Here is a 20,581-nt window from a genome sequence, read left to right on the forward strand (position 1 = left end):
TGGTGGCAGCAACAGAAGGGAAAATCTGGGAAAAGGGAGAGAAATGAAGAAAGCCAACAAACAAGGCAAGAGCAGACTAAAAAGGGGGGCATCAGAAATGAAGAGGTGGGGATTAAAAAAAAAAAAGTGGTTGCTGAGGCAGCAATTTCTTCAAGCTCTCTCGCTCTCTCAGCGTCTGTGGTCGTGTAGCTAATGGGAAACATTTCTGCCACAACCAAGTCAGTGGCATGTCCAGGAACAAGAGATGGAAAGACAGACAGGCCAGTGAGGTGGAGAGCAAGAGGGGTGTGTGTTAGTGAATAACGAGAAAATGGGAAACAAGGAAGCATATGTCAACTTTAAACACCATCTATCTCTGATTACGCGACTCGTGCATACGTATACAATGTTCCCTCATTTATCGCGGGTTCATATTTCTCGGCCTCGCTGTTCCGTGGATTTTTTACAGCTTGCTTTTTTATTTTTTTTTCCTTTAACAGCGTGCTTTTTGGTTTGCTTATTTTTTTTAGTTTGCGCGTAGCCGTATCTCTCGAACCCTACGTCCGACTGGGGACATAACGACATCCGCGGATTCGTCTCGATGAGACCTTTCAAACGGTGTATGTCCCGTCGCTCCACGACATTGCATTCCGGAAACACAAAATATATACAGTGTTCTATGATAAGTAAATAAAAAAAAAAAAAACATACTTTTTTTGGGGAACAATAAAACAACATGTATGATGAATGAAAAAGCATTTATACAGTAATAAAGTAAAAATCATACCAAAACGAAAAGAAATATATAATAAACGAGAAAAAAAAATATATATATATAAAATTAATGGGATTTTTTTTTTTTCTTTCTTTAATTAACGTGGATTTCCATTATCGTGGGTAGTTTTTGGAACGTAACACCCGCGATAAACAAGGGAACACTGTATATAATATATGTGAGTGAACGTATTTGTTGCTCACTTGTCTTGGGATTCTATGTAGACATATAGATGAGGCTCAAAGCACTTGGAGACAATACCATGGAAAGGATTCTCAGGAGTCTTGGGCTTTCGAGGCTGCAAGAATGCAACAAACACAGGCATTAATGTAGTAGAAATGACAGGCATAGTCCGATTACCGGTTCACCGTGGTTTTAAAATGTCAAGGTTTCAATTACAGTCTCTCACTACTTCGCGGTTCACTTATTATGGATTCACTCAATAGTGGAATTTTACCCCCCACCCATTTTCAATAGTGAGTACCCCATGAAATCATTTATGCTGCTATTTTGTACTTTTTAAAAATATTTGAGTAAATATAAACAACTCTTTCTTTCATTCAAACACAATCACATTTTAAATAAAATAGAGCATATTTGGTAAAATAAGAAACGCGTACCATGATAACTTAAAAAAGAAAAAAAAAGATATTTTTCTTCTTTTATTTATTCTGAGCAAGTCAGTGTCCCATCACTGGTGAGTGGTGAGCTATTTGTTTGTTTTTTTGTTTTTGTTTTTTGTTTAGCACAGATGCCAGTTACTCATACTCAAGGCATGTCTCATTAATCCCCCTCCCCCCTACACACACACCTCCATGCACTGCACTTGCAGGAGAAGTAGAAGAACAAGTTAATTGAAGGCAATTAACTTGAATGAGGCTGCTCATTTACGCAACTCCGCCAGAAGCGATGATTATGGTGACATACTTTATTACTTCACGGAAATTCACCTATCACGGATGGGCGTGGTTGGACTGTTAAAATTGTGTGTCACCGGTAATGCGCTTTTCTTTTGTCTTGTTTTAGAGGCAACTTGTAGGCAGCTGCAATATGATTGACTGCTTGCAGATATCACTTAAAAAATTGCCTCATTGAAGTTAATGAAAAGAGGCAAGACACTTTTTTTTTTTTTAAATTCCTTCTTGGGTGAGCAGAGAGCGGCGGGGTAAGCAGTTACAGGGCCAGGAGTGACTCAGGGAGATGGCAGTGGGCAACTGTGCTAACTCCAGCATAGTTACGGATGCCTTTTTGCTGTCGATTAATGTGCTTTATTCTCCCCAAAAAAAAAAAAAATAAAAATCACAGTACCAGCTGAGATCAGAAATTCACCAGTCAATGCCAAATTCAGACATGAATAAACTTTCTGCAACCATTTATAAACGACAAACAGCATCAAAAACACACACTGAAAACTTTATATAGCACACATTTTGCATCATAAATAAGACAAGAACCTAGCTATTGATTAGGAAAGTATACACTAGTACAATTAGTTTTTATTGAAGCTCATCTCACCTTTGCCAGATCTCCATCTTTGTCATCTTTCACAGTACTCTCATCTTCACCTTGATCATCTTCCAAGAAAGGATTAGAGGGGTCTAAAGGGCTTTCTGGCCTCTTCTGCTGCTTAGGAAAAAAAACAAAAAAAAATCTGGTTACATAGCTCAATCTATGTTAAAAATCCAGGGACTGGGGAAATAGTTTTGTTGAATTTATGGAAAATTATCCAAAGGGCAATGTTTCAACATTGCCCAGTTTCGATTATAAAATCCTATCTTCTAAAGTGTACAGAACCAAACCAATTCTTTATTTGTACTAAGCAAAAAAATCATTGAGTCAAAATGCAGGACTGAATTTTCAGTAATACTCACTATTTATTGTATAGCCTCTACATGCCAAATGACCAAAAGGTTCATTGACAGATATGCAGAGAACACACAGTTTGTGAAGGATACCAGATTTTAGGACTCAATACCAGGACCACGAGGCACCAAAATTAGCATTTTAATAATGTAGTTACAGCTGGGTGGCTAATTTATTTTAGGGATTAATACTAATTTATTTGTCAGGACGATTAAACTCCTTAAATTGTTTGTTTTAGCCACTACCATATTTCAAAGTACGTCGCCGCTGATGTGCACTGCTTATACTATCAACAGGGTTGACTGTTCCCATCTCTCTAGCGTCATTTTCCCAGAACCTTAATTCCTTAGAAACAGACAACATGAGCGGAATCATTTTCACACTGTTTTCCATCTGACTAGAAAGAAGCCTTGTGGAAAGCAAAGCAACCGTGCCCATTTATATGTTGCAAAAGCAGTGAGTTATTGACATGTTGAAAACATCTAACCTGACTTATATGCTTTTCAGCCTCAAATAAATTGCATCACCTGTGCAACTTTGCATGAGAAAAGGCTGCAAGAGAGCTGGAGGTGGTGCAACTCTGACACTGTCCATATGACATATGGAACAGCTGTGCCGTGCTCAGTTATCTTACTAAGGACTGTGTTTTGAAAAAGGGACATTGTGGCAACAGGAACCACTTAGATTCACATTAATGAATAATATTAGGGGTGTCAAAAATAGTATGTTAATTTTAAGTTAATTTAGAGATCACCAATTTTTATTTTAACCTGCGATTAATGACTGCCCCTTACTTGGAAAGCCTGTACTTCACGCCAAAATTTAACAGCAATAAATTTAATAATAATGAATATATTTGTGGAGAAGTTGTAATTTGCAATTTTTAAAATTTGCAGAATTTCACAAGTTATTTCATGTTAAAGATTAGATAGCTCTCAATATGATAAGAAAACACAAATCACAAATGTTTTACAAATGCAATATTGCCATCTAGAGGCAGGAAAAATTACCTCAACACAAATCAATATCACATTTGTTTTTTTACAGTATAGTACATCTTCTTAATTTTAACTCAATTTTATGAATTTAGGAAATTACTGTATTAATAACGAAAAGATGCAGCCCTATTTCTATTAGTTGAACATTTTTCCACTTTTATGTTAAAAGTATGAAAACTTAGAAAAAAAAATTATTGTATTTTTTATTGTACATTTAGACCAGATATAAAAATTGTGATTCATGGCGAGTGACTATTTAAGTCATGCGATTAATTACGATTGAAGATTTTAATCGCCCCTCAATAATATTTACTGTGATTATTAGGGGTGTTAAAAAAAAAATCGATTCGGCGATATATCGCGATACTACATCGCGCGATTCTCGAATCGATTCAATAAAAAAACAAATCGATTTTTTTTTTTTTTTTTTTTAAGAGCTCAGAATTGTTCATTCGGTAGTCTTAAAGGAACACTTTACTTATTGATCCATTTTTAGCAGCAAAAAGTTGCTACTTTTTCAATAATTAATTTGGTGACGTGATTATTTTTTTATGTACATTTAATAACTTTTAAACCGATGTTAAAATGAATCGAACGCCGGCATGTTTGTTACATGTGACTAAATAACCCGGATGTTTACGTCACTAGTGTGTAAACGCAACACTATGGAAGCACTATGCAACGCAGCCGTGCATCTAGCGTCAAACCCGGAAGGATTAAACCTTATCGCTTCGAGCCAACACAACAAAATAACCCTACCGAAGGAAAGTCTGCCTTGGATGTGAAAGTTGTGGCGCCAGATGGTCTTTTCGGGCACAAAATAAACTTTAACGAACGAGTGAATCAGGGGGGGGGGTGTTCGTGCGGGAGCTGCACATGAATGGACAATCCGCTAATGAATGTGTGCTGTCTGGAAATGAAAGAACTCGAGGATCGGTTCCTTGCGGACAATCTCAACTGCATCCCGGAACATCAGACATTCAACATGGCAATACTAAATAGACATTCTCAGGATAGCTTTGGTTGCGATGAAAGATGTGAAGAAGAAAAGTCTTGGATGAGCCAATATCCAACAGGTAAAGTGACACACAGTACGAGCAATGCAAAACGTGTGGAACTGACGAAATATTTCAGGAAAAAGAAAAAATAGTAAAATTAAATGTATCGTCGTTACAGCACCCAACCTCCCCTAGCTGTTTTTTTTTTTCTTTTTTTGCGTAGCGTCCCGATGCGGTCAGGCCAGCCGCCACTCGAAAAGACGAAGTCAAGCCAGCCGCCCCAACGATTGTTAATACTGTGCATTACGGTAACGTGCCGACGTGCCCCTGCGTTGGCCACCTTCAAATGAATTATGAAATAAAACAGTCCGTGCAGTATAATAACGAATGCCCCCCCCCCACCCCCGAAACATGCCTACCTTTCGCTTTACATTTGCTTCGCTTCTCCGAGATCTTTCAGTGGCCGTAGGGAGACCTCGATTTGTGCTGACAGTTGGTGATAGTGAAGGCTCCGTGTTGCTAGCAGTTGCGGCTCCTCCATCGGCTTGATTATTTCCCACGTCTGGTTCTTTAAAGATACTCGGTACTGCGTTGGGCTTTAGTATTAGGCGTGTGGCGTACCCCATCTCAAATTGTAACATATATTCGAAGTCCTCATGCCTGAAATGTTCGCTGCGCACACGCCTGCTTGTCCTTCGGGAGGTTGACAGCACTTAGCAAACAAACCATTGTCTACTCAAGTAGCTTTTTTTTTTTTTTTTGTGTGTGTGTGAATCGATTTTTAAACTTCCATTTTTAATGGAAAAATATTCAACAAAACGTCTGACTTCGGGTTAGGATTCACACCTTGAGCATGGAAGAATGTTATATGAACGGAACATTAAGCCTTAATATTTTATTTTAATGCTGTTCAAACATGAAACAGATTACAACCTCTATAAGACTGAAATTTCAGATAAATAAATAATACATTTTCATATAAATCTTACACTCTACAAGCTTACTGATTAGTATTTTCTAAATTTGAATGAAAAAAAATCGCAACAATCAATTCGTATCGGGATTAATCGGTATCGAATCGAATCGTGACCTGTGAATCGTGATACGAATCGAATCGTCAGGTACTAGGCAATTCACACCCCTAGTGATTATTCTTGTGAATATTGATGCAAGTCATTGCTGGGAAAACTAACTGGAAAATTGTATTAGGAGAAATAAAGATATCTCAGAAGGTGGACACAAAGACCATATACATCACAATATTATTTTTTTGACATCTGATAAGTGTGCTGTTTGATTTTTTTTTTGATGGAGAGCATGACATGACAATATTATTGTCATGTGCTCTTTCTATAAGCGAAAGGGGGAAAATTGCGATTTTGTGAAAGAATTGGGGATTTTATTCCAAGGCCATACCCCCTGCTCTAAATGAAGATAGAAAATTCTGTCTGACATAATGTCCAACAGAAGCCTGCCTGTGCTTGTTCTTACCACAGGGGCATCTGTCAATGTGCATCCCGTGAAGCGTTTTGCCAGCAGACCTTCGAAGTTTGTAGTCCTCTGAATGGCAAACAGAAGAAGCTTCACTTCAATCTCCTTGGCTCGTGTTCTCATTACTTTGGAAAGCTCCGCTCTTTTGGGGAGAAAAAAAAAAAAAAAAAAAAAAAAAAAGGATGCATATACAATTTGACACATAAAAACGGAATGATTTGCACTTTTATTGAAGTATGGTGGTTCCCCGCAATTGGCAGGTGATGGGCAGCGAGCCCTGCCATGAGTAGTGAAACTCTACCCTATATTAGGGATGTCACAATCTTCATAATGTCATGATATGGTAGTAAAAGAGCCTCGGTATCATTGTGGTCTTGTCTCTGTATAAAATAATGAGCCACTAAATATTAGAATGTCATTTAGCATGGCTGCTACGGCGCTATTTTCACTTCGTTCTTACAGTATACACACATTGGCTGCATAACCATGTGATGATCCTTCAATTCATATTAGTTCTCCTCAAAGAGAACGAATAGCAATTGGAGGACACATTGATCCTCGACATTTAACAGATCGCAGGATCCTGCTGGGGCAACGCCTCATTTTCAGAATCGATTGGGCGAGAGTCACCCCATGACTCACGATGTACCTGGCGCTCAGTTCCTAATTTTGAGCTACTGCATAATGGACAACTATTTTATTGTCCACTTCACGTGATTCACAAACCAAACTGGTTAAAAGTTGGAAAAATTGATGACAGTTAGAGTATGTGGAGTTTTGTTTTGTTGAAAACAAAGACTCAGTGGAGCGCAAAAGCCCGCACTCAATTGGGAAGGAACGTACTCTTCCAACTGTGGTGATGTGTGAAGCTTTGTTTGATACACATGCAGCTTAAAAAACAACAACACCACTTTCAAAGGACACTCAGGGGAGAAAAAAACAGAACTCCCGGGGCTGATACTAAAGCAGAGGTATTGGTTTAGTGGATTCCATTTTACTACACCTGGCAAAGTGAAATCTTGGGAGTACTTTTGGCGCTACAAGCAGGAGCAAGGCAGGTTTTGTTTAGGGGAGAAGTTTGATTATGAGTCACTTTTCTAATGTACCGGTTTGACATCGCCCGACCTTACTCCACGCTGCGTGGTCATTTTTCCATTGTACATTTTTGCAGGGCCATGCAGTTACTATAGAACCGCTTTTCAGAACCTCCTAAGAGGTGTTTCTACAGGACAGGCTGAGCAGGGCCGTGACATCACTGTTATCTGATTGGCCGAAAGATGCGACCTTATTCTCAACTCACACTCATTTCCTGGTTAAGCGAACGGGACAGAGCTACCTGCCGCAAAGTCATAAAAATAAAGTACACTTACCGGTATATTGTGTTTTACAACAATAAGGAACCTTATTGACAATTTCATACGTGGATGAACAATGGATAAAATAGTGAATCTTGTGGTAAACATTTTAGCGAGTCTTTCGGAGTTGCTGCCGCTAGCGGCTCATCGTTGTCAACCTCCGGCGTCTGAACCAGTTTTAAAAGTAACTAACAACAAACAACAACATACTACTACTTCTATTGTTTCTTCTTCCATTTGTTCTTCTACTTTCTTTTGGCGGTTGGGAAATACTTTTGGTGCATTACCGTCACCTTCTTAACTCATTTACTCCCAATAGCGTATAAATATATATATATTTTTTTAATGTTCTAAGTGTCCCAAAGACGTATTTATACGTGTTTTTGTTTTTTGTATGCTAGAGCATACAGAAGGCTTTGATGCAGCCTTTCAACTGCAAAGAACGGTTGCAGAAATGGTAGTTATTACACAAACGGCCAGCAAAGGAGATCAACCAGGGCCATTTAGAAAAAAAGCTCAATTACTTTGAATTTTAAATAGATTTGTGAAAACTGATGAAACTTAGCTCTTTTCTAATGCTAATTGCTGCAAAACGGAAACAGAGAGAAACATTTTTTTTTCCTCACTTTAATCTCTCTTTTGATAGGTTCCATGCTTTTATAGCAATAGAACACAATATTCTGTGGGCCTTGCAAAATCAGTCAAAATCCAGTAAAACAGCCGGGAGCGAACGGGACTGCTTCTGTGAAAATGGCTGGGAGTGAATTAGTTAAGTGGCATCCAACACAACGCTAAAAGGTGCAATAATAACCTTTGGCCACAAATTAACACAAGATTCTAGTTAAGTTAAGCCATTTTTAAAACTAAAAAGAAAATATGTCCGTAGTTAGAAACACAAGTTTTAAATCCATCTGGAACCCCTTTGCTTATAACACGATTAGGAAATGAGGATGTTGGGTGCGAGTTTGAGCTTTAGTGTCCTTGGTCTCCGTTTTTCTGTTGTGTTCATTCATAATGTATTTTTTTACTAGATTTATACTTTAGCACAATTTATAGTACAAATGAAACAGTCTCTCTTAACTGAAAAGACTGAACTATATTTACTGCTGTGTCACCACCATTGAAGTTGGCCACCTAAAACAACTGAATTGAAAATTGCCACACCACCACTATGCTTCACTGTCCCATATTCATTTTTCACTTTCTGCCAGTGATTCAGTGTATTTAATTACATACTCATCTAATCAGTCTTGCTGATTTTGTGTTGTCAAAGGTCAATGAAAAGCTTTTAGAACTCTACCTGGTGATGTGGCAGAATTCCACTGCAATACGTTCTGTCATGCACCACTCCTCTGGAAACATGCGTCCATATTTTTCTTCATAGTCGACTAGTTGCCGCTTGATCCAGGCATAGCGTCGATCAATCTTATCTAGCCATGCGACCTAAAACACATGGTAAAGCACTTCTTCATACACACTATCATCCAAAACCACATGAATCATTCAACATTTATAGCAATCTATAAAGTAGGCTAAGAAATTTTTGTTAATGACGTTTACTCACATCTTGGTTTTCCTGAAAGAGTACAAGGTACTCTGAGAGATGCTGACGGATGAACTTTTTCATTATCTCGTGTTTGATGCGTGGGTCAAGAACATTTGCAACCAGACAGGCATCCCTCAAGACGTTACTTGGCCCACCTGGCCTCTGTGACAGAAAAAAAAAAGATCAAGAACACTTTTGCTTTTATTTTTATAAAGGAGAGTAAACCTTAGAGTCATATTTGAAAAGATGACATGTGGCATGCGTTTACCTTGGAGCCCTGGGAAGGGAATGCTTCTTCAAAATCTGCCAGGATCTGAGTGCCCAACTCACTTTGTGCTGCTTTTACTCTACAAAAGGACAAAGTGCAAATTCAGTCGAAATATAAATGCGTTATATTCATTTATGCTCCCATTAACTTGCCATTTGGTGTGAATGAAGTCATATGCAAGATTTGTAAACTCAAATGAAAGACTGAAACTAACTTATGTTAATTTCAGTGCGTCATATCTCAGGCCGGTATAAGGTCATTCAGAGTCTGAAATATAGTGTACTGATGTTATTTTCCAAAATATGTCGAGAAAGCTTTTAAGTCAGGCAGGCAGTCCCAATTGTGTCACTTGAAATGTTTAAACAGTGCAACTTCCAAAGTTGAATATTTTCTGGAAAATGCCTCAAGAGTCCCTTGAGCATTTGAACATTAAACCATCATCATGCTTGAAATGATGTGAGACGCCAGCAAGTTTTGTGAAATTTTAGCTCCAGAAGTGTCTTTTGGTTCTTTATTTGTGATTCCCCCACAACTGGTCATCGGTCATCGGAAAGGGTGCCACAGAGGGAGAAATGCAAGTAATGAAATTAAATAGCAATTTCAAACACAAATTAATGTTGTCAGTCTGATGCAAATATACATAGAATTAAGAAAAAAAAAATGCAACAAATATTTTTCAACCATGTTGACATTGTTGAGCCTACAATCACGTAAACGGTGCAAATTTACATAGCAACCTCAAAGTTTTATTTATAACTTTTATTTGCGCTTTTAAAACCGGCTTCATTGTCAAATGTTTGCACGGGAGTGCAGTTATAAAATTTTGCTTGTCCAACCTCAGAATCTGTACTGAAACATTTTAGAAGCTTCATTTGTCCAGTCTTCTTTGTGCTTCATGCTGTTAACCTGTTCTGTTTGGTTTCTCTGCATTCATTACTCCCCCCTCTCAGATTTCTTTACATTCCCATCTGTTTCTCCTGAAGAGTAACTTCTTCCACGCAGCTGTTGTCTGGTATTCAATACTGTCTGCCACACCTAAGTCAAAACTGAACAGATGGCCATCTTTCCTGATTAAGCGGATGAAAACTACTCTGAACCTGGAGTTCAGCCTTGTCCCATCTGATTCTAGAGTTGCTGTAAAATGAGGCCAATGAGACCTAGAAGGATTTTGCACTGATGTAAGCAACTGCACGCATGCATGTGTTAAGTACTTGTATGAGGTACCTCTCGGAGAGCTGCCTGATCTGTGGTATGCCCATATACTTGTGGAAGTGCTCAAGTACGTTTACGACTCCTTGCAGGAGATTGGCCACCTCACCGTACTGCCTTTTCCTCGTCATGGCCCTTAAACAAACAAACAAACGCCTCAGTTTATTTTTGTGTATCACTGTCGATGTCCTCATATTTGTAAATAAAAGAAATGTAACACATCAAGCATCATCATTGTACTCACTCTAAAGAGTCCACACCTCCTGCTAACATATGTAGGTGGTTCAGTGTGGTGATAGATGTAGTGAGGTGGCGCTTGGCATGGTCCAACTGCTTTATGTCCCTGGTAATCTCCTTGACCTAAGCAAACAGAGGAAGGAGTCGAGCAGGTTGGGCAAATCAAAGGCAGGGAAAGGACAGCAAAGAGAAACTGTACTGAGTAACATGGCGGGCGTGTTTGCAAATGGAAATACACAGCTAAGATAAAGAGCAACAGACATGCTGGTCTGAGAACTAATTGCTTAGAAATCCTGAGGGAGGGTCTACCCCCCACTTCCAATCCTTTCTTTACTCACTGCATTCATTCTAAAACTTCCCCTGATACATAAACATACTCACACAAAGGCTGCCCACTGTTATTTATCATAATTGATGGAAGGTGCAGATTGTTGTCTGGATGTGTGTGCGAACATACCATTTGTTCAGACTTCTCTGCCTTGTCCTTGATGTCTTTGATTTTTCCAAAAAGCTGCTGGATTGCTACCTGGGCCTCTTCCAAAGCCTGCATAAATCAGATACGTCAATATTAAAAATAGAAGATAAGTTATTCAGGGGTTTTGAAAACTAACACTCAGATCTGTTAAAATATCAGGAGTGCATGAGTACAGAAAGGAACTGGGAAGTCAATCAATTTACATTTCACAAATTAATAATAATATAAAAACTAGGGGTGTCAAAACAAGTGTGTTAATTTTGAGTTAATTTAAAGGTCCTTTAACGCCACTATTTTATTTAAACATGCTATTACCGGTAATAACTGCCCCTTACTTGGAAAGCTGTACTGGGGGAATTCCAGTAGCAAATTAGTGGCAGAAAAATGACCTCAACACAAATCAATATCACACTCATTTTTTTTTTTTTTTTTTTTTTTTTTAAGAGTACAGTACATCTTTTTAATTTTAACTCATTTTCATTTTTTATCATATCCACCAGATCATCCATACATCATCAGTTAAGGATCTGTATGAACACTGAAACGAGTTATCCTTACACATTTCAACACACCATCTATTCTAAACCATTGAGGCTGTTATAAAACAAAGTCATATATTAATCTGTTTTGGTTTAATATAGATTATGTTACGGCAATTTATCACATATCTTAATGTGTTAGGGGATGGGGTGATTTGCTTTGTGTGTGGGCGGGAGTTTTGGCACCATGTGTGAGGTTGGTTGCTACGGCATAGATTGTTAGCAAAACTCCCAAGTACAACGTAAAGCTGGTAGCCATCATTGGCCTAAAGTACATGAGACTGAGCCAAATTGGCAGCAATTTAAATAAGACCAGCATAAGCGGTGGTATAAATGAAACAACTGCTGAATTTTGGTCTGTTTCTCCGATCATAAACTGGGTGGGTGGTTGTGCGATGGTTGCCGTTGAACTGCGGTCCTGCTATCAAAGTCTGGGTCTGATTTGTAGGCATCACTTTTAAGACATAATTGGCTTAAAGTACATGAGACTGTGAGCCTAATTGGTAGTGATTTGGCTAGCGAAATCTATGTTTTAAATGAAACAGCACTTGAAATATGGTCTTTTTCTGTGATCCTAAATTGGATGGGTGGTTGAACTATAGTCATGCTATCAAAGTCTGGGACTGATTTGTCGGAATCACTTTCATTCACTCTCACAACGAGCTGTGGCTCCAAGTGAAAAATGATCCCGCTAATCTTGCTTGTAATGTCAGGCTCAGTCTAATTGGCCAACCGGGCACCGACTCAATCGAGGCAAAGGGCCATGAGACTCAGCTCAACATGAGGACCGTCACTATCAAGGTTAAAGAGATAATTCGAGCTCTGATAGCCTATAAACGACAGACACAATTTAATTATATAAAGTTAGAGTCGTAAAAAAGTTGGGGTGTTGTTCTAATATTTCAGCATCATAAACATTGCCCTCTAATATGGAGGTTTATGAGTTCGAGAGATGCAGAAGTCGCATTGAAAGTTAAAAAAAAAATAAAATAAAATAATCGATTGAGTGCAGTGATTGCCTCAAAAGGTTGTGCAACAGAATATTAAGTAAAGGGCACAATATCATATTTTTGTGCAGGCTTGTTTCATGACTTTGTTGTTGTGTTTAAATAATATTTAAATAATTCTGTTGAACCACTATTTAAAAAAAAAAAAAGCAACGTCTCATTTCCATTGCTTATTTTTCATTAAATTGCCTTTTTTTTTTTGGCAGACTCAAATTATTTCTGAAACTACTGTCCATTTTTCTTTCATAAACAGAGGGGTACCGACAACATATGTGCATTGTGAGTAACATCTGGCACCAGATTTCCACACGCAAACACGAACAAAGAAAAATGTGCGTTTCTACAGTAAGTACAGCTTACAAATGAGCTACAATATATCAACGCAAGTTCAATCCTACATTTTCAGCATTTTTAAGAAAGTCTACTCAAGATCATGACAGAAATACATAGGAGAGATGTTCTTTGTCCCACAAAGTACTTCGTGGCTCACCTTCATACTATGACATCTTTCTGTGACTATATTTCCAAGAAACTTGTTGGGAGCTGAAGTTAGGCATTACATTTACTAAAAGGGCCACATTGAAACACAATACTGTAATATAATACAACTTTATTTGCAGAGGACTTCAAAAACAACCTTCAATGCAGATAAGGTGCTTAGTCTAGCTGTGTAATCAGTTGTGTCAGTTCCTGAGGAAGAACTATACAGACTTCGATCACTTCTGTTGTTGTATGTTTGATCATATAATCAGAAAAGCTTTTGTCAAAATATTTTAACATACTGTATGACCTGATAAATATATAGCTTTGCAATAGCGTTCACTCTTTTAAACTTTATCTTGTTCAGAATTGTTTTTCTTTACTTAAGCCTAACAACACATACAGAAATACATAAACTTTTCTTTTTTGTCTTTATTTGGGGGGGGGGGGGAACAAAAAACAAAACAAAACAAAGGTAAACTGCATGTCTGCTATTTGATCTGGCAGTTTGATGAATGGGAGTTCCCCAGAATTTTAAAGAACTTCCCCATAGGTGATCTTAAAGAAAATCTGTACATCCCGAGGAGCCAAAATCCTTCAAGGCTGCAATTGTCACTCATGCAGGCACAGCCAAATCAATCTGGCTTGCTGCCTTGTGCTCATTTCCTGTATTTAGCCCAGAGGAAAGCAGAGGGAGACCACTGCCCAGCAGGCGCCTTCATGCCCGAGATGTTATCTGCCTTTCCACACAAACACAACAATGTATGCCTTCAACGTCAAATAAGCAGGACCTCCCATCGCAAACAGTCAGTATTGAGGTATGCTAAAGGGGAGAGACGACCTCCTTCAAAATGTTTAAACAAGCAAAGAGAAATCATCAACTCTCCTTGACATGAATTTAAAGTAGTAGGAGCACAGGATTTGTTTAACTTGAGTTAAACACAAGAAAATCAATGAACCTAGTGGAATTATTTTGACAGTTGAAACATTTCCCTAGCAATTGCATAGCATTCCATACAAACATTATTAAGTGCTACACTTTACACTAAAAAAGGATTACTGAAAAAGCACCTCCCCGCCCCCAATAGTGTGTCTGCAAAAGTGATCTAAGCACAGCTGCAGTTGATAGGATTCTGAACTGAAAAACGTAATACATTATGCTGCTTGTGTCCCAGATGTTACTTTAAATGACAAGTGCAGATAGCAGCATTGTTAGAAAGGCTTAAAAGAACTATTCAGTGTCAGAATGAAGAAATAAATGGATCTGTCAAAGACAGAGCGAGGGGATGATACGTGTGGAAACAAAAACAGTCTCTGAACTGCCTTTTCTGACAACATGAAATATTAAAATTTTACATTAAATATTAACATGAAGCTTCTTTGACAAAAAGGCCCCTCAACATGCAAGGAGCAAGCAGTTTGAGGACAATATGCCAGAATTTGCACTTGAACAAACAATAGCATGTTACTTATGATATTGCATGGGCCTGGATATTCTTTATTGATTGTACAAAATACTTCTTGAATTTTAGGCTGTTTTGCTCGACGTGAAGATTGAGCCACTCCCTGTGAAGGTTGTGAATTTTTGTTTTGTTTTATCTCATGTGATAAATAGTATGCTTTGTATATAATGAATTGGTGAAACGTATGACGACACTTTTGCATGTTACTATTTGGATAAAATTTGTGGAAAATTCAATGAATATATTGGGGAAAATACGATACTTCAAGAGCTCATCTGTAACAAGTTAGACTTTGGAGCCAGAGTTCCCCAGTTTGAGTCTGTCATGACTCGAGTCATGCAGGAGATTTGTTTGGGGTTTAGTCTCATGTCTGGGTTCACGCCTGGGTCAAGTGTGAGTTCATGACCTATTAAGTTGAGGTCAAGTGCCTGTTTTGGACTGATGTAACTATCAACTAGTTTCAACTAGTTTTAGGCTATGTGATGTCAAGGGTCTTTAATGCTATGTGATGATATGTGGTGAGAAGAATCTATAATGCTATGTGATGTTATGTGGAGTCAAGAACTATCTGTAATGCTATATGATATATGATATGTGATGTCAGGTCAACAGCCAATCAAATAATTCCATGTCTGTACTGGAACACCACATGTCTAGCCACAACCAATGGGATCGATTTACTGTCAATATAAGCTGTCTGAGAAATGTGTGTGGTTGCCGGATTTTTGCTCTTTGTTCCTCTGTGCTTCTCCGTAGCCCAAGGGGGCTTGGCATCTCGTGATTCTCAATGCATTCTTGTTGTTTTTCGTTTAGTCTAGTTTTGTGAATAAATAGTTAAAACCTTATTTGTGTCTGCGCTCTGGGATCCAACCCTTCAGCACACGACAGAGTCCTGCTTGCAAACCTTTGTAAAAACATTAACAGAGATACTAGTCTGCTCCCAGGCTACTGTCAAAGTGCCCATCAGCAAGGCCCCATCCTCACCCCAGCAACATTGTTTGCATACCAGTAAGTGTATGAGGTGCATTAGTGATGGCATTCATCATCACATTATTTCCTCCCTTCCACAACGGATGCTCTATTTTAATCTTCCTTGCACAACATCCATGCTCTTTCACAGTCTGTCATGGTCAGCAGTGTACAATTTTTTTTGCTTGTTTTTAACTTAATAGACCAGGTTTGAACACAGGTTAAGGGTACTCCTCTTGAGACTTCCTTGAGAACCCTCAACTATAATTAAACCTGCAGCACAACACAGTGAACATCATGTGGTTCATAAGAGTTACCTTCTTCAGTGTCAACCAACGGTCACATTTCGCTGTGTGGTAGACTAGACAACACTGCGGATCCTGCTGGTTTGATTCTACTGAGTCTGTTATGTCTCAATCTTCATCCTGAAAAGAGAACCTCTCCTTCTTTCCATCTGTAGAAGACATTTTCCCTCTGGAAATGTTGGAATTGCTTCATGGCCTTGGAAAAACAACCTCAAGTTATTGTGTGTGTGTGTGCAACCTGATAATGTTATTCGTCTGGGGTTGTTTCCGCTTCCAAACAGTAGCACACTGGAAAAGACATGGCCACCACAGCAGACACCCAGAAGGCAACACACGCCAAACGAAGTCTACTTTTCGGAACTTTCATGGCTCAACCTTCAGGTGTCATGTTCCCTTTCAACCACAAACTCTTGACTGGGAAAAGGCTTGAATTAAATATGCACGGGCTGCTCTTTTCCATCATGCTCTTACAATAAAGCCTGGGGTTTTACGAAAAGAAGTATACACAAGAGGATATATTTCCCAGACAGTTTTTTGTTTTTTTTGTTTTTTGTAAAAAGGTACAGTGTGCGCAATGGGGATGAATCTGAGTCATCATGTCCTTTTCCATGGATTGCAGTGGGGACAAATGAAAGGGAAAGCAAGACGGAACCTTGTTTTTCCAGAGATGAGAGCATCCACTTGCTGCATTCTAACTTCAGGAAAGGGATTATGTTGTGAACACTTCATCGATGTAGTCACTAGTGTGTGCGTGTTTAATACTGAATTGGATGTTTATCGACCCAATTATTGCATTGGAATTAGTCTTATGTATATTATCCGGTAATATATTTTACATTTCAGAGGCTATTTGTTATTGCTTCTTACTTCTTAAGCCAGGTATAAACACAAACATTCGGTCCAAATTTGAGTATTTGAGCAATCATGCGGTGTGGGGTGTGTTAAGGGTGATTACAGCTTTTCGATCTGCTTGGAAAACATAAATAAATGTTAAAACATATTTCCAATCACAAATTCCCATGCGTGGTCATCACCAAGTTTGGAATCTCTGAGCTGTCGCTTTTACCTGGTGAGGCCAAGCCCTCTCTCACACGATGTCACAAAAATGGTAAAAAGGAAAAAAAAAAAAACAAACGGTCCGGATATGCGCCAATCATTTCCTATGATTACCAAGGATGTCTGAGGCAGACCAATCTGAAATGGTGCTTGTGGCAAAAAAAATAAAATAATTGTTGCTGTCTGGTGAACCCACTTTTATACAAAACACAACACTGGGTAAGACATGTTTGTTTTTATATTTAGGGCTGTTTCCTTGTTACTTGCCCAGACTCGTTTCGGAAAAAATTGACTCGCAAGATGTCAATATTCTTCGTGAGCAGTCAAAACAATATTTACATAATATAAACTTGTAACTAGGGATGAGTGAGTACCTATAACTAGGTATCCGTATCGGTGCAAATAGCCTTATTTCTAAGATATCGGTACTGGTTACCAGTGTTGGCTGCCCTCTAGTACTGTTTTACAATCAGGAAACAGAAATGAGAAATTAAGAAAATAGAAAATTGTCATTAATTACATGCAATTTTAAGGAAAAATATTGTATTGGGATTTGTGAGTCTTTCTTTAAAATTATTGTCATTTTTTGCGGGGGAATTTTATGTACTAGTGGTAGCGGTAACTGGTACCGGTATTGGCGAGTGGCGACTACTCAAGAGTTGAGTATCGGTCTGAAAAAAAGTGGTATTCAATATTCCTACTTGTAACATTAGACATGACATATCAAAATGTAATGAAAGTATAGTACACCTTTTTCACAATGCCTAGGAATCTGTACATGTCTGTATAATGCAGAAATTTTTGTAATGTTGCTTTTGGTTGTTGTAAATGGGGCCATGGATGCGCTGCAGCCTTTTCCCCCTGACTTTGAGTGAGACAACAATGTATAAAACAGCAAATAACATTATTAAGTGTCAAGCAATAAAACAGCTCCTTAACGGTCAGTAATAAGTCCTCTTTTAGGCTGAAAACAACCAGTGCAAAATTTAACGAGTTAACTCACCTGCCTGCCATCCTGCCCCACATTGGTTTGACCCCTCACCACTGTCCTGATGTTGTCATCAAGGCGCCTGCAGAATGCAACACATGAGTATGTATACTGTATAAACAGCTGGGTTGGGGAGACCACCATTGTTTCTTCAATATACTGCTCATTTAAATGCCTGTACAACTAAAGGTACATTTGTTTGGACCAATATTTTAATGAAAAATAAATCAGTTCATGAGAGTTGAATTTAAGCGATGAGAGACCTTTTCCCAAAGGTTTTCTTGTAATGACCACAATCACTTGAGTTCATTGTACCGCCAAAAACTGCACTTTTAGGCATTACGTACTTTCTTTTGTGTTAGTAGCTTGACACACTTTTAGTGGCACCAGACATTACATGAACAAGAAATTGAAGAAAACATGGTGGCCTATTGTTTTTTTTTTCCATGACTGTATATACCTTTTTCACAGAGTTAGCAAATTAACACAAAAACACTGACCTCTACTGACCTTATTTTCAGACGTATCTTGTTTACCACATCATCAATATTAGCAAGGGACTGTGAAAAGACAAAACAAGTCAAGGAAACAAGACGTTATTGAAGCAATACTACAATATTATCTTTAAAAACAATGTCATCTGTTTCATGCTATATTGACGTGACCGAAACCCTTAAATGGCTTTTTGATTTATCCTGCAGCGTTCTAGACTGTTTTACTGTATTGGCTTACAGAGCCCCCTCATGGAAAAGTAGGATACCTACACCAGAAGATTGGTTAGTTGGACAGCATTTTCAATAGATATTTTCATAATGTTTGCAAAATATAGGCACAAGGATAGTTTTTGGGTGGCAGAATACAAGTGACTACCGCTGACCAGAACTGAGTATTACAATAATTTGCTGTGGTTGGAGTTGTACTGCCAGATTATATTTCCCAAAAGGTTAAAAGGTGCATCTTTATTTATTATTAATAGACTCTGACTACACTTTTCTTGGAAAAAATGTGAAACAAAAACACAAACACATCTTTATTATAGATTTAACAGTTATTCTTGTAAAATTCTACAAGTTTAGTCATTCAAAACTTATTTTCTTAAATTTTATAACTCAAAATCAGACATTAAACTCTTTGACTGCCAGGCGTTATAAAAACAAAACAAAAAAATCCACAGTGCCAGCCGCTTTTGAGCATTTTAACTCATCTTTCAAGGCAAAAAGAATATTGTTTGCCTTTACTACATATACAATGTGGCTACTCAATGAAAGATTGCATTCCATTTATTGGAATTTTACTAATCATCATGAAACGTCTTTGGCAGTCAAAGAGATTTATTAAATGAGTACCATATTAAATTCCAAAATCAACAAAGTGGTTAAAACCATTGTTGTTCATGTTCTTTGTATAACATTCTTCTTATGTGTTAATAACTGTCTGTTTTGTAATATAAGACGTTCAATAAAGATGGTTAAAAACAAAAATACATAAATTGCTTTACTGCCGTTTTACCTGCTCGGTCGGAAACAATGTGTTGATGTATTCCACCGCATTGAAGTCTGCTTTATCAAGCGGATCTTGAGATGGAAAGACCTTGAGAACACAAGACAAACTTAAGGGTAGTCAAGCCGATATAGTACTTAATATTCACAGATAATGCAGAACTCCTAAAACAGGGCGACTGTGGTTTGTAACATTAGAAAATTAAACTGTCTTCATCTTCTTACATTAGCACGTTGACATTTTATCCGTGGAAACGGGTATAAGCACAGCTAACACATGGAAGGTATATTCGGCCAACTTTACAGATGGTGTAACGAAACGATAAATATACAACACAGTACCAGTACAACAACGAGAATGTAATGTAGAGTACAATGCATCCTTGTCGTTTGCCCGCAAAATCCATCATCAATGCGCCTCAAGCTACATTTGTTACCAAACCCCAAAAGCTACCTGTTCAATCGCCAGTTGTACTTCGGGTGTGAGATGCAAAATTGCCTCCAAATCATCGGCAAATTCAAATTCTTCGTCCTCCATCATTGTCAAAACATTAGACAGCTCAGGAGCCGCCCACTTCCTGGTGAAAAGGCTTCTGGGATAATCTATGACGCAATCGTGGTGCGTTCACTTCTATCAGGGAAAAGAGAAACATTAATCAATCGCTGGTTCATTAATGCAGTAAAGTACAGCATTGCACCTGTTCGTGTGAAATTTATTTTATTAGTCTGTTTGCTAGTCCACATAACTATTACAGTTGGCGAACTATTACAATTATAAGAAATTGCTTAACTAACATGATTTTGTGAGTTGCTTCTGTTAAATGTTGTAAGTAACCACTACCAGTGTTTAAAAAATAAATATATATATATATATATATATATATATATATATATATATATATATATATATATATATATATATATATATATATATATATATATATATATATATATATATATATATATATATATGTATATATATATATATATATATATATATATATATATATGAAAATTATGTGTAAATGTAATTGCTCGAATGAATCACTTATTGAGAAGCTTGTGGAATTTGAAAAAAGAC

General features: G+C 37.8%; 1 protein-coding gene across 2 annotated transcripts in view; it reads right to left on the reverse strand.

Annotated features, from left to right (window-relative positions):
• vps53 (VPS53 subunit of GARP complex) overlaps positions 1-20,090 on the reverse strand; it is a 30,158-nt gene extending 10,068 nt beyond the window's left edge. Inside the window, exons 1-13 of one of the 2 annotated variants that reach the window (XM_077541848.1) lie at positions 19,955-20,090; positions 19,511-19,591; positions 18,512-18,561; positions 18,017-18,083; positions 11,177-11,263; positions 10,727-10,842; positions 10,498-10,617; positions 9,274-9,352; positions 9,024-9,167; positions 8,760-8,902; positions 6,105-6,246; positions 2,270-2,377; positions 958-1,052 (exon numbers count right to left, since the gene is read on the reverse strand). In XM_077541848.1, coding sequence (XP_077397974.1) covers positions 958-1,052; positions 2,270-2,377; positions 6,105-6,246; positions 8,760-8,902; positions 9,024-9,167; positions 9,274-9,352; positions 10,498-10,617; positions 10,727-10,842; positions 11,177-11,263; positions 18,017-18,083; positions 18,512-18,561; positions 19,511-19,591; positions 19,955-20,041 — 1,319 coding nt within the window. In that variant the 5' untranslated portion in view covers positions 20,042-20,090. Of the gene's footprint in view, positions 1-957; positions 1,053-2,269; positions 2,381-6,104; positions 6,247-8,759; positions 8,903-9,023; positions 9,168-9,273; positions 9,353-10,497; positions 10,618-10,726; positions 10,843-11,176; positions 11,264-18,016; positions 18,084-18,511; positions 18,562-19,510; positions 19,592-19,954 lie in introns of both variants that reach the window. The other variant, XM_077541847.1, reaches the window with a different exon arrangement.
• Between the last annotated feature and the right edge of the window lie 491 nt (positions 20,091-20,581).

This window comes from Festucalex cinctus, chromosome 13, assembly GCF_051991245.1.
Source record: "Festucalex cinctus isolate MCC-2025b chromosome 13, RoL_Fcin_1.0, whole genome shotgun sequence".
Taxonomy (NCBI): domain Eukaryota; kingdom Metazoa; phylum Chordata; class Actinopteri; order Syngnathiformes; family Syngnathidae; genus Festucalex; species Festucalex cinctus.